The sequence below is a fragment of the Dreissena polymorpha genome, chromosome 12 (assembly GCF_020536995.1).
Source record: "Dreissena polymorpha isolate Duluth1 chromosome 12, UMN_Dpol_1.0, whole genome shotgun sequence".
Taxonomy (NCBI): Eukaryota; Metazoa; Mollusca; class Bivalvia; order Myida; family Dreissenidae; genus Dreissena; species Dreissena polymorpha.
Window position 1 is genome coordinate 41820057 of NC_068366.1, and position 13766 is coordinate 41833822.

General features: G+C 36.1%; 1 protein-coding gene across 8 annotated transcripts in view; it reads right to left on the minus strand.

Annotated features, from left to right (window-relative positions):
- The window catches only part of LOC127854190 (oxysterol-binding protein-related protein 8-like), a 157023-nt gene that overhangs the window by 21982 nt on the left and 121275 nt on the right, over positions 1-13766 (minus strand). For all 8 annotated transcript variants that reach the window (XM_052389203.1, XM_052389206.1, XM_052389204.1 and 5 more), the window contains 6 exons: positions 10099-10211; positions 8593-8674; positions 7735-7930; positions 4545-4643; positions 2601-2698; positions 2078-2203 (listed from right to left, as the gene is read on the minus strand). In XM_052389203.1, coding sequence (XP_052245163.1) covers positions 2078-2203; positions 2601-2698; positions 4545-4643; positions 7735-7930; positions 8593-8674; positions 10099-10211 — 714 coding nt within the window. The remainder of the gene's footprint in view (positions 1-2077; positions 2204-2600; positions 2699-4544; positions 4644-7734; positions 7931-8592; positions 8675-10098; positions 10212-13766) is intronic.

The following is a 13766-nucleotide window of genomic DNA, read 5'->3' on the forward strand; positions in this document are numbered from 1 at the left end:
AGTTATTTTTTCTTTTTCATAAAATTTTATTCAAACATACCCTGGGGTGTAGATTGCCCAAGGTACCCGCTGAAAGAACCTTAAATACACATGTACAAAACTAGGTGACTATTTAATAAAAAGAAACTTATTTAACATGTATTAATAACACCAAATAATATTTAATTAGTAACAGTCTTTCATATAGCGTCTGCACGCTTAAAATGAAGTAATATTTGTAAAAACAGTCTTTCACTGCTTCTGCACGCATATTTGCTATTTAATATTTAAGTTACATTTAGAAGATTATTGGAGAAATTGAATAATACAAATAATAAGTCACCATCTTAAAATGAGCGGGTCTTAATTAGTAGTTAATAAAGAGATTTTTAAAGGCAATTTTATAATTAAGTAAAATAAAAGTATGTCACACACCTAAGTGAAAATATATATAAAAACAAGATGCGTTTGTGAAACACAATGTCCCCCTATATGACGTTTGACCTTGTAGGATGACCTTGACCTTGACCCTTCACCACTCAAAATGTGCAGCTCCATGAGATACACATGCATTTCAAATATAAAATTGCTAGCTTCAATATTGCAGAAGTGACATTACATGAGTAATTTTGACCCATATATTTGACCTTGAAGGATGACCTTGACCTTGACCTTTCACCACTAAAAATGTGCAGCTCTATGAGATACACATGCATGCCAAATATCAAGCTGCTATCTTCAATATTGCAAAAGTATTCATAAAATTAGCGATTTGGGCCACATATATTTGACCTCTGACCTTGAAGGATGACCTTGACCTTGACCTTTCACCACTCAAAATGTGCAGCTCCATGAGATACACATGCATGCCAAATATCAGTTTGCTGTCTTCAATATTGCAAAAGTACTCATAAAATGAGCGATTTTGGCCACATATATTTGACATCTGACCTTGAAGGATGACCTTGACCTTGACCTTTCACCACTCAAAATGTGCAGCTCCATGAGATACACATGCATGCCAAATATCAAGTTGCTATCTTGAATATTGAAATACTGCAAAAGTGTACATTAAATGAGCGATTTTGACCCATATATTTGACCTTTGACCTTGAAGGATGACCTTGACCTTGACTTTTCTCCACTCAAAATGTGCAGCTCCATGAGATACATATGCATGCCAAATATCAAGTTGCTATCTTCAATATTGCAAAAGTTATTGCAAATGTTAAAGTTGGCGCAAACCAACCAACCAACAGACCAACCAACAGACCAACAGACAGGGCAAAAACAATATGTCCCCCACTACTATAGTGGGGGACATAAAAATAGTCACCAGAGTTGTTTTTTTTCTTTTTCATAAAAATCATGTATCTATGGACATAAGTCCACAGGTATGTAATGAACATCAAAGAAATTATAATAATATCATTTAAAAAATAACTTTGAAAAATCAATCATTTGGGTTATAAATAATCAAAATAATAAATCTGTACAGTAACTGTGAAAAGAACTTCAATTCTTTGTAAGGAAATATATAATATGAGATTTATAATTATATAAATTACTTCCCTTGAAAATAATTGTCTCTAACAAATCTCTATTTTTAGTAGCAAATAATTAAAAGCCACTATACTGTGACTGTAGATTCACCACTCAAAATGTGCAGCTCCATGAGATACACATGCATGCCAAATATATAAATTGGCTATGTTCAATATTGAATAATTTTCTCCCTTTTTAAAGCTTATTACTTCCCTTAAATCTGTATTTTTTACCATAGACCGTAAAGGATGACCTTGACCTTTTACCACAATGTGTTTGTCAGAAACACAATGCCGCCTACTGCGCTGCTTTGATTTATTTAACAAAAATATATACGTGGGCAGGTCAGATAACTATGTCCATTTAAAGCTTATTACTTCCCTTGACTTTGTTTCTTCGACCCTAGACCTTGAAGATGATGTTCACCTTGAAAATTTACGGTGCACGGCAGACGACGAGCTGGCTATAACAATAGCTCGGGTTTTCTGCGAAAACAGCCTCGCTAACAACATTTCTGGAATGTATTAGTACGTGTGACTCTTCAGATACCCACCCCAGTTGCCTTATCTTTGATGTATATCTCCTGGTCCCAGTGCCCCTCTATACTGGCCAGTGTGTCTGAGCCCATCTTGATCTTGCCACTGATCCGATTGGACGCTTCTCCAATACCCAGGAAAGGCTGAAACAATTGTTTAAGTATAATATACACACTGATTAGGTTTTGTGTTTTTTTCGATTTGTTCTAGATCTTTATGCACTCATAAGGTCTGTTTCAGATACAAAAGCCCAAGCTATGAAAAAAAATTCATTATCAGATAATAGTATATATTTTATTTAAGATGTTCAACTCAAATCCTTCCCCTTCATTTCCCAACCAAGACATTATCAGCCCCCTCAAAACTAAATATGAGTTAATGAGTTTAAGAAAAAACTAGATTTTCAAATTTTAAATCATCAATGAAAGAAAACAAAGAAAAATCATACTGATGCAAGTTGACTGTTTTATTGACATTACTTCATTCAATAAGTAATAATTCAAGTATTCTGTTTTGTTTTAACTCTTTCATAAAACCTACCTTTAGTTTGAACTCCAGGTCACACCTGTATCCAGTCTTGGGACACGACAGGCTGACCTTTCCACCCATCTCCATGGTCAGGGTGCCAATGAGGATACCTGCAATGGGTGACCATGGTTACGTGGGTGTTTATGGTCTCCAGTAATAGGTAACCAAGACTATGAGGGATCAATTACAGTACCTGCAATGGGTCATAACGTTTATTGGGATGCCAATATGGTTACTTGCAATTGGTAACTATGGTTATGAGGGTGCAAATGAGGACACTTGCAATTGATAGTTACCATGGTTATGAAAGTGCAAATGAAGATTCCTACTATTTAGGTTAACTGCAGCTGGTAAAAAGGGATATAAAATAACACCTTTCTGTCCAATAAAATTGGCTTCCTTTGTCTAGCGATCAACATGCCAAACCAATTACATGTTTGTAGCTCTGTGGTTATTGTCCAATTTAAACAGCATGTACATCCTTTATAAACTTTAAGAGAATAGAAAAATAACTATTATGCAGACTGCACAGGCTAATCTGAGACAACACTTTACGCACATGCATTAAACCCCCCCCCCCTTTTTACAGAGCAAGGCCCATATTTTAGGATGTTTGGTGACAATCTAATGAAAACAAGGGCTGTTTGTAAAACATGCATGCCCCCCATATGAGCTGTCCGTTGTAGTGGCAGCCATTGTGTGAATACAATTTTTGTCACTGTGACCTTGACCTTTGACCTAGTGACCTGAAAATCAATAGGGGTTATCTGCGGGTCACGATCAATGTACCTATGAAATGTCATGATCCTAGGCAAAAGCGTTCTTGAGTTATCATCCGAAAATCATTTTACTATTTCGGGTCACCGTGACCTTGACCTTTGACCTTATGACCTCAAAATCAATAGGGGTAATCTGCAAGTCATGATCAATCTACATGTGAAGTTTCATGATCCTAGGCGTATGCGTTCTTGAGTTATCATCTGAAAACCATTTTACTATTTCGGGTCACCGTGACCTTGACCTTTGACCTAGTGACCTCAAAATCAATAGGGGTCATCTGCGAGTCATGATCAATCTACCAATGAAGTTTCATGATCCTAGGCGTATGCGTTCTTGAGTTATCATCCGGAAACCATTTTACTATTTCGGGTCACCGTGACCTTGACCTTTGACCTAGTGACCTCAAAATCAATAGGGGTCATCTGCAAGTCATGATCAATCTACCCATGAAGTTTCATGATCCTAGGCGTATGCGTTCTTGAGTTATCATTCAAAAACCATTTTACTATTTCTGGTCACCGTGACCTTGACCTTTGACCTAGTGACCTCAAAATCAATAGGGGTCATCTGCGAGTCATGATCAATGTACCTATGAAGTTTCATGATCCTAGGCCCAAGCGTTTTTGAGTTATCGTCTGACAACCACCTGGTGGACGGACCGACAGACAGACCGACAAACCGACATGAGCAAAGCAATATACCCCCTCTTCTTCGAAGGGGGGCATAAAAACGGTTGAGATAAAGGACCCAAACAATAAAGTGCAGAATGAGAAAAAGACCCATTGACAGAAAAAATTGAAAGATATGCCAGCCTTAAGGACAAAAAAAATAATCTAAACAATTTATCTTGAAGATCAAATTAAAGATCTTCACATGAATATTTATCACAAATAAACTCATCAAGGTGCATCTACATATGAAGTTTCAAAGTTGTAGGTGGAAGCACTTTGATTTTAGAGCCAATGTTAAGGTTTTAGCACGACACGGACGGTGGACGTCAGACGGCGGACATCGGACGACACGACGAGCTGGCTATGACAATACCTCGGGTTTTCTCCGGTAACGCCGAGCTAACAAGCAAATATATTTATCAATACAAATATTTTAAGTTTAAATTGTCATGTGTGTATTTCATACAAGTCCGACTTTCATGTGAACAATATATGTTTCACTGACCTTTACAATGAGCATAAGGCATCGTTATATAGTAGTCCTCCCCTCGCTTGAGAAATGTCAACTTTGCAGTGCCTTCTAGTATTGCAGAAAGAGAGTTACCTGAAAAACAGAAAACATGACATGTACTTTTCCTTCATTATATAAAATTTGAAAGACCTTTAAGTAGATGGTTGGTTTTATTGTCTTTTATTCATGTCTAAGACAATAACAAAAATATTTGCAATGTTTTGTTATATTTACCAGAATTAAGAGACATCTCATAAATCGCTCAAACATTAGTGTAAAAATTGCTTTTTTTCATCCAGAGTTTGATCTGAGACAGTATTATTTGTTTTAATTCCTTTTAATTTTTACAATAAATATTAGAACAAGAGCACCGCATAACGGGTGCTACGCTTAGCTGCGAAAGCTTGTCAGAATTTTTTTTGTGGAGGTCACAGTAACCTTGACCTTTGACCTAGTGACCCAAAAATGGGTGTGGCGTGTAGAACTCATCAAGGTGCATCTACATATGAAGTTTCAAAGTTGTAGGTGGAAGCACTTTGATTTTAGAGCCAATGTTAAGGTTTTAGCACGACGCCAGCGGACGACACGACACAACGAGCTGGCTATGACAATAGCTCGGGTTTTCTCCAAAAACAGCCTCGCGAAAAACAAGTTACGCCCAGGGTTGAACATAGAGGCATGTAATAAACAAACTTAGGAGTGGACCACCATGCACTCCTATACACCAAACATTAAACACTTCATACTTGCGACTTCAGAGAATATTTTTTTTTTCTTACTATATTACCATTTAAATCATAATACCCTAGGCGTACTGTAAGTTTTGACATCAGGGGCATGATTTAAACAATCTAAGTAGAGGAAAACTATACCATGTTACACAAAAAGTATTAAACCCCTGACCCTTGGTGTTTCATAGATTTTTAAGTTATGTACAATAACCTCTGGGCCTTGTGGTTTTGGAACAGATTTTGCATTATCAGGCACTGACAGATGACAGAAGTCACATTCTCATAAAAGCTCCCCATGAGCACTATGTTCTAAGGAGAGCTAAAAGTAGTTGACATAGCATAAAAAGTACTTACCATTTTTAAATTACCTGTTACAAAGTTACATTCATAAATTTGCAAAAATATACTCATTCCATTTATGACTTATATTTGATACTAAAATCAGAACAGTCTCAACATCCCTTCAAAGTTCTATATAAATCAAAATAGACTGTCATTACAGTTTTTTACCTCCTTATTTTCTATAAAATAACAAGAGATGTGTTTGTCAGAAACACAATGCCCCCTATTGCGCCGCTTTGAAATAAAATTTCAATATATCATTTGGTAGGTTTAGAAATTATCTCCCTTTTAAAGCTTATTACTTCCCTTGGATTGTATTTTTTGACTTTTGACCTTGAAGAATGACCTTGACCTTTCACCGCTCAAAATGTGCAGCTTCATGAGATACACATGCATGCCCAAGTTGCTATCTTCAATATTCAGAAAGTTATGACCAAACTTTAACGAAAGGTAAAGTTTTAGGGAAAAAAACAATGATATTTGACCTTTGGCCTTGAAGGATGACCTTGACTTTTAACAATTCAAAATGTCTACTCATGCATGCCAAATATGAAGTTGGTATCTTCAATAATGCAAAAATTATCAAACTTTAACTAAGGTTAAAGTTTTGGGACAGAATGACAGACAGGCCAAAAACAATATACCCCGATCATTCGATCTGGGGCATAAAAAGTTATGATAAAACTTTAACGAAGGTTAAAGTTATAGGAAAGAAAAATACAATGATAATTGACCTTTGACCTTGAATGTAAACCTTGAAGTTTCACCACTAAAAATGTGCAGCTGCACGAGAAGTAAGTAAGAGATTGAATGGAGAAATGAAAATATTTTTTTTTTAATTTTGATCTTTGACCTTGACCTTTCACCACTCAAAATGTGCAGCTCCACGAGGTACACATGCATGCCAAATATGAAGTTGCTGTGTTTTATAATACAAAAGTAATGATAAAACTTTAACAAAGGTGAAAGTTATAGGAAAGAAAAATACAATGATATTTGACCTTTGACTGTGAATGTTGACCTTGATGTTTCACCACTTAAAATGTGCAGCTGCACGAGAAGTAAGTAAGAGATTGAATGGAGAAATGAATTTTTTTTTTTTTAATTTTGACCTTTGACCTTGACCTTTCACCTCTCAAAATGTGCAGCTCCACGGGATACACATGCATGCCAAATATGAAGTTGCTGTGTTTTATAATACAAAAGTTATGATAAAACTTTAACAAAGGTTAAAGTTTTAGGAAAGAAAAATACAATGATATTTGACCTTTGACCTTGAAGGATGACCTTGACCTTGTTTTTCACCACTCAAAATGAGCAGCTACATGAGATAAACATGAATGGTAAATATCAAGTTGGTATGGTCAATATTGCAAAAGTTATCAAACTTTCACCAAGGTTAAAGTTTTGGGACAGAATGACAGACAGACAAACAGACAGAACAAAAACAATATACCCCCGATCTATCGATCCCGGGGCATAAAAACTAAAAGTTTTAACTCCAATTATCTGTTATGTCATATTGATTTAACTAGAAAAGTTAACTCTTGTTAAAAGATGTATTTAGGTACCATCTGGGTTTTTTCAAACTTTGTTAACATCTTTACGCCTCTTTCATCAATCTAAATCAATGTGTATGTTATTTCATTTATTAAATGAGTCTTGTTCTGAGAAAATTGGGCATAATGTATGTGCTTAAAGTGTTGTCCTAGATTAGCCTTGACACATTCTGCTTAAACTAGATTTTTGGTAAAAAGGGACTTCCTTCAAATGAAAAATACCGTTAAAGATGAAAGTGTTGTCCCTGATTAGCTTGTGTGGACTGCACAGGCTAATCTGGGATGACACTTTACACACATGCATTTTGCCCAATTTTCACAGAACAAGAATACAAATAGTACAAATATACACAAATAGTTGATTTCAGCTCATTATAGGTAATAGGTTATTATAACTATTTTATCAGCATGTACATTTAATTCCATAAATCTAAAAAGTCTCTATTCAAATATGTTGAACTACAGATATTTTGAAGTAACTTCGATCCAACAACTTCAAGAAAGCAAAGTTAGCAGTATATCGTCTGTGTGAAAAAAAGAATTCCTGTGTACCGTAAAACTTGGACTTTGCCAGAATGCTCCCACTAATATTGAAGCCATCCTTTCTGTTGGTCACATAGAAGCCGGTGATTGGGGGATGATGGGAAAGCTGCTCAGCAATGTAGAATGTGCGACTAGACGTCTGTGGATGCTCCCAGAAACAGCGCAAGGTTTCTCCAATTATGGGATTGTATGGCTTTTTGAGACCCTGTTAATGAGTTAAAATGTGAAAAATTGAGACCCCGATCAAAAGAGAACTAGGGAAAAATCAGATACCCTGACAAAAGTGAACAAGAAAGAATTATATTTAAAATGTGGAGAAAAAGCACACTTACCATCAGTAACAACAAATACAGCAAATGTCACAAAACCACAGAGCTACCCGAAACAAAAATGCTCCCTACACATACAATTTCAAAACACTTTTATCATGTCTCTTCATTGCATATGTTCTGTGACAGATGAAACAAGAGCTGCTTTGAAGCCATAAATTTGTTCTTTGACCTTGAAGGATGAACTTGACCTTTTACCACTCAAAATGTGCAACTCTATTAGATACACATGCATGCCAAATATCAAGTTGCTATCTTCAATATTGCAAAAGTTATGACCAAGGTTAAAGTTTGTGACAGACACACACACACACACACACATACAATGACAGACAGAATGGTCAAAAACAATATTTCCCCGATCATTCGATCCAGGGGCATAAAAACTTCACTGTCAAACCTTAAAATATTAATCGAGAGCCTGAAACTGTGGAATTACACACTGAATAGCTTAGCAGAATTGAGCATTTTCAAGTTAATCCATACACATGTCCATAAAGGCTTCACTTACAAGATCACAAGTCATATTATTACACACCTTTGGTTTCTTGTAGAAGCCCGAGAGGTACCACTTCACCACTGATTTCATTCTGGTGTATGGGTCCTCTTGTAATACAGCTCTGCAAGTAACAACCAAAGTAGTCTAGTTATCCAATTCTGAACAGTTTATCACCATATTTAATCCAGCATTTTTGGGGGAACAGTACTGCTGCAGTGCAGTTTGGGAATACCTGTCATTAGCACAGTCAAACCTGATATTAGGAATATTGCCTTTTAATAGCTTGGTATTAAGGTTCTATTGGATATTTTTGATTGGACATTTTGCAAAACAAGAGGGCTTGAAAGGCTCAAAGTCACTCACCTAAGATACAAATGACAATACAAACTGACCTGTTCTGTGCAGCCCAAGATATCATTAGAACAAATGTTCTGACCAAGTTACATGAAAACTGAACAATAAATGGAACTTTTTTAGAATGCCAATAAGGTTTTACTATAGCAACATAAGGAGGACTGCTCCGCCCCCCGGCTGCCATGTTTTTCAACAGACCAGACCTATTTTTTAACTCATCCAAGATATTATTAAAACAAATGTTTTTTTCAAAGTTTCATGATGATTGGATAATAAATGTGACTCTAGTGTGTTAGTAACTTTTTACTATAGCCATAAAGAGAGAAATGCCCAGACCCTGGCCACCTTGTTTTCAACCAACCAGAACCATTTTCGAATGCGTCCAAGATATCATTGGGACAAATTTTCTCTCCAAGTGTCATGAAGATCGTAAATAAATTTGGACTCTTAAGGATTAACAATAATAGCCATAATAAAGCCATATAAGGAAATACACCGCCCATTGGCGGAAATGTTTATCAAGCAACTGAAACCATTTTCAGACTAGTCCAAGATATCATTGTTTCAAATCTTCTGACCAAGTTTCGTGATGATCAGAAAAATAATGTGGCCTCTAGAGTTTTAACAATGTAAATTTTGATGCTGTGTAAGGCACGGTGGACAAGAGGCAATCACAAAAGCTCACCATGAGCACAAAGTGCTCAGGTGATGCTCAGGTGAGCTAAAAATATTCACATTCAACTGAAATTTCTGGAAAAAGGCAAATGTTTGTGTTTTTAAAATATATATTATCATCAATATTGGTAAAGGTTTGCTTTTTTAATTAAGAATTTGCGCTTACTGTATCTTACAAATCGAAATGAAAGCTTTACAGTATCACAATTTAAACCCTAAAAATAATGGCATGCATTTATACAATTATCATTCTCTTTGAGAGTTAATTGTCAAATTTTAATTGTTCAATACACTATAAATTTTTCTCAGCAGTAATCATTGTAAATTTTGAAAGTCCACATCATAATATGAACTGTGTTTATTTTCCATTTATCAACATTTCTACTTCCCCTTTCGAGTAATTAAAATGATCATTGTGAAATGTAGGCCACTTTTCACTGTGTCATTATTTTTAAAAAGCTGTATTCAATTAACACAAGTAAGAAGAGTTAGCAATCTTATGACGTGTATGCTTACTCAGACAGAATATCACAGTGGAAGTAGTAATCTGTCAGTTTATCGAGGAAAGAACGAGGCTCAAGAATGAACGTTGGCAACACCACCTTGGACAGATCCATTCCGGGGCGAACCTGCAATTAACAGTATGCCTGGGTGTCATAGATTATAAAGATTCAATATGAAAGATAAATTACAAATCAATTGTATAGTATGATAAAAAAAAAATAAATCCATTGTATAAAATGCAATTACATCCTGGTTTGTTCGGTTCTTCTAATTAGTGTTTGTCTTTATTTTCAATCTTTTTCTGTCTGGAATATTTTTTGGAAAGGTCAGAAAATGTCATTCATTTGTCAACTGAAAAACAAGCACATTTTTGTTTGTTTGTTGCATTGACTAATTTTACTTCAGTTTCCTAATTGTGTAAATATAACTTGTTGACAAGACAGAAACATGGGCCTTCAACAAAAAACACCAACATTAGCTATTGTTTATCAAATCTTGCATACACAACCGTGTTAAATTGTCATAAAATAGGCATTTTTTACAGTGTGATTTACATGCATCTGTACAGGTATCGGGTCGTTTCGCCCTTAAAGCTGTTCCCCCTAGGTTACTCTGAGTTGTACCGCCCTGGGTCATTTCACCCTTACAAGCGGGTTGCTTCGCCCTTATTTTAATTTAAAGCGGATTTATTAACATACCAATTATCTTTAATTGAATAATTAAATAAAGTACGTTGTATTTAACACCTTTCACACCTCTTGCACACAACTATATTACTCATGAAATATACCAACCACAAGTGTGACAGAGACGTTAATGGTGAAAACTGTATATTCAGATAATTATATAAAGAATATCTGATGTGTTACAGGTATTTGTAATGTCTTGTTGCTATTGTTAGTACTTCAACACAATCTTATGCTTAAGAAATCTGCAGTGAATGGAATAACAAACATTTTTTTCTTGTCTACACTCTAAGAAGTATACTTTTAATATTGATTTTGTTCGTTTTGTATGTATCGGTGACTTGTTTACCCGAAACTTTATAGAATATTAGATGCATTGTTGTGTGAAAATTATATGGTAAACATTTAAGAAAACAATACAAAAGAATTAAAGATTGCCAATTATGTGCTTCTTATTATCCTCTTATCCCCCAAAATCGTTGTTTAAGTTCAAAAGGAAGTATGAATTCAGCTTGTGACAATCTAAAGATAAATCATTTCGAATTGCTGTATGTATAAAAACTAGGGCGAAACGACCCAGGAATGAGAGCGAAACGACCTAGGGTGAACAGGTATTAGGGCGAAACAAGTCACGGGCTAACAGGTATAAGGGTGAAACAAGTCACGGGCGAACAGGTATTAGGGTGAAACAAGTCACGGGCTAACAGGTATAAGGGTGAAACAAGTCACGGGCGAACAGGTATTAGGGTGAAACAAGTCACGGGCTAACAGGTATTAGGGTGAAACAAGTCACGGGCGAACAGGTATTAGGGCGAAACAAGTCACGGGCGAACAGGTATTAGGGTGAAACAAGTCACGGGCAAACAGGTATTAGGGTGAAACAAGTCACGGGCTAACAGGTATTAGGGTGAAACAAGTCACGAGCGAACAGGTATTAGGGTGAAACAAGTCACGGGCTAACAGGTATTAGGGTGAAACAAGTCACGGGCAAACAGGTATTAGGGAGAAACAAGTCACGGGCTAACAGGTATTAGGGCGAAACAAATCACGGGCGAACAGGTATTAGGGCGAAACAAGTCACGGGCTAACAGGCATTAGGGTCAAACAAGTCACGGGCGAACAGGTATTAGGGCAAAACAAGTCACAGGCGAACAGGTACTGTGAAACCATTATATATCGTCAGGCATTAATTTTCGTATATTTCGTCAGTCGACCGATAGATGAATTCAAGATCCTAAAGAACAATTATGTCCCATTTTTGAACAAATTAAGACTGAATAACCAAAGGCATGAGGCGCTAATATCCAACGTAATCCACGCATACATACTCCGTCTGTTACGTTATCAAGATAAATCCGGTTTTGACACAAAAGGGTGTAGATTATACAGTGTACTTTACTGACACGTGACATTACTCTAAAACGCGAAAGCAGTACAGCTGTATCGACTGCGTTGACTTCGTTTAGTAAGAATTGTTATGATAAGCGCTAATTGTTAACAACTTTATTACCTATTGTGTGTATTGTGTTTTTCAGTGTTGTTGCAGAAGATTACACAGCCTCCATGCACCGGATTAGATCCGGATCAAAGACAATCAACACAATTAAAAGATGGTGATGTATATACTTACCATATATACATTCTCCGCCTTGATTACAAATAAATACAGAACATTTTGATTTGTGTTTGGTTGTTTGCGTTTAACTACAATACAGGTGAAAAAAATAGCTTGTTCTTCGTTTTATTGGCTATCGATCTTTTTAATCATTGATATCTTTTACAAGTTTTACGATACATGTTTCAAATAATTGTTACTTGTAGCAATTGAAAACGTAAGAGGTAAAGAGAAATTAGCAATCATGACGATAAGTTCCATCCAAACGTAGGAAAATTGTTTTAAGAAATTCACTCTTATTTTTTCGCGATTTTCAGGAAATCCCCGGAAAACACGTGTTTCGAATGACTGAGTATGACGCAATAAAACATCGCGCTTTGTATCCCATTGCATTCAATCTAATTTAAACTCACTAGTCCATTGGTAGTTACAATTAAATCTGAACTTTGCCCTATGAAACCGCTGTTCCATAATGCACTGTTAATTTTACACTTCCGAAAATTATTGTACTTAAAGTGATCAAATTTTTACGATGCAAAACTCTTGAAACTTTATTGAAAACTGACCAAATAGTTTGCTAACACTAATTTTAACCAATAATCTTCGCACCTTCTCTAATTTGCGCCGATAAAGGTAAGATTGTTTTAAGTTTTGCCATGATAATAAATGAATAAGACCAATTGGCGACCGGCTTCACTGTTTAAAACCCGGGTTTCAAACACTCGTTAACGGTTATTCGGTCCCACTAATCCGCTAATCATAATAATGATACACTAATGGGGGCTAATTACTGATCACCTGATAACAAAAGACTAGTATATTGACATGTGACAAACAGGCCCCACCTCCTGCAAGTGAGTCTCAAGTGTCCTCCCTCTTTCCCCACTACGATCTTTCGCAACCGCGATATATTTCGGAAAAAAAATAAATCAGATATTGACTGAATCATTTTTTTTCAAAGTCAGTAATTGGCGAATTTAAGTGCTGACGAAAACGTCATTTTTATAAAAATGACGAAATTTCCTGCTGGCGAAAATAAATGATTTCACAGTATTAGGGCGAAACAAGTCACGGGCTAACAGGTATTAGGGTGAAACAAGTCACAGGCTAACAGGTATTAGGGTGAAACAAGTCACGGGCTAACAGGTATTAGGGTGAAACAAGTCATGGGCTAACAGGTATTAGGGTGAAACAAGTCACGGGCGAACAGGTATTAGGGCGAAACAAGTCACGGGTTAACAGGTATTAGGGCGAAACAAGTCACAGGCTAACAGGTATTAGGGTGAAACAAGTCACTGGCTAACAGGTATTAGGGTGATACAAGTCACGGGCTAACAGGTATTAGGGTGAAACAAGTCACGGGCGAACAGGCATTAGGG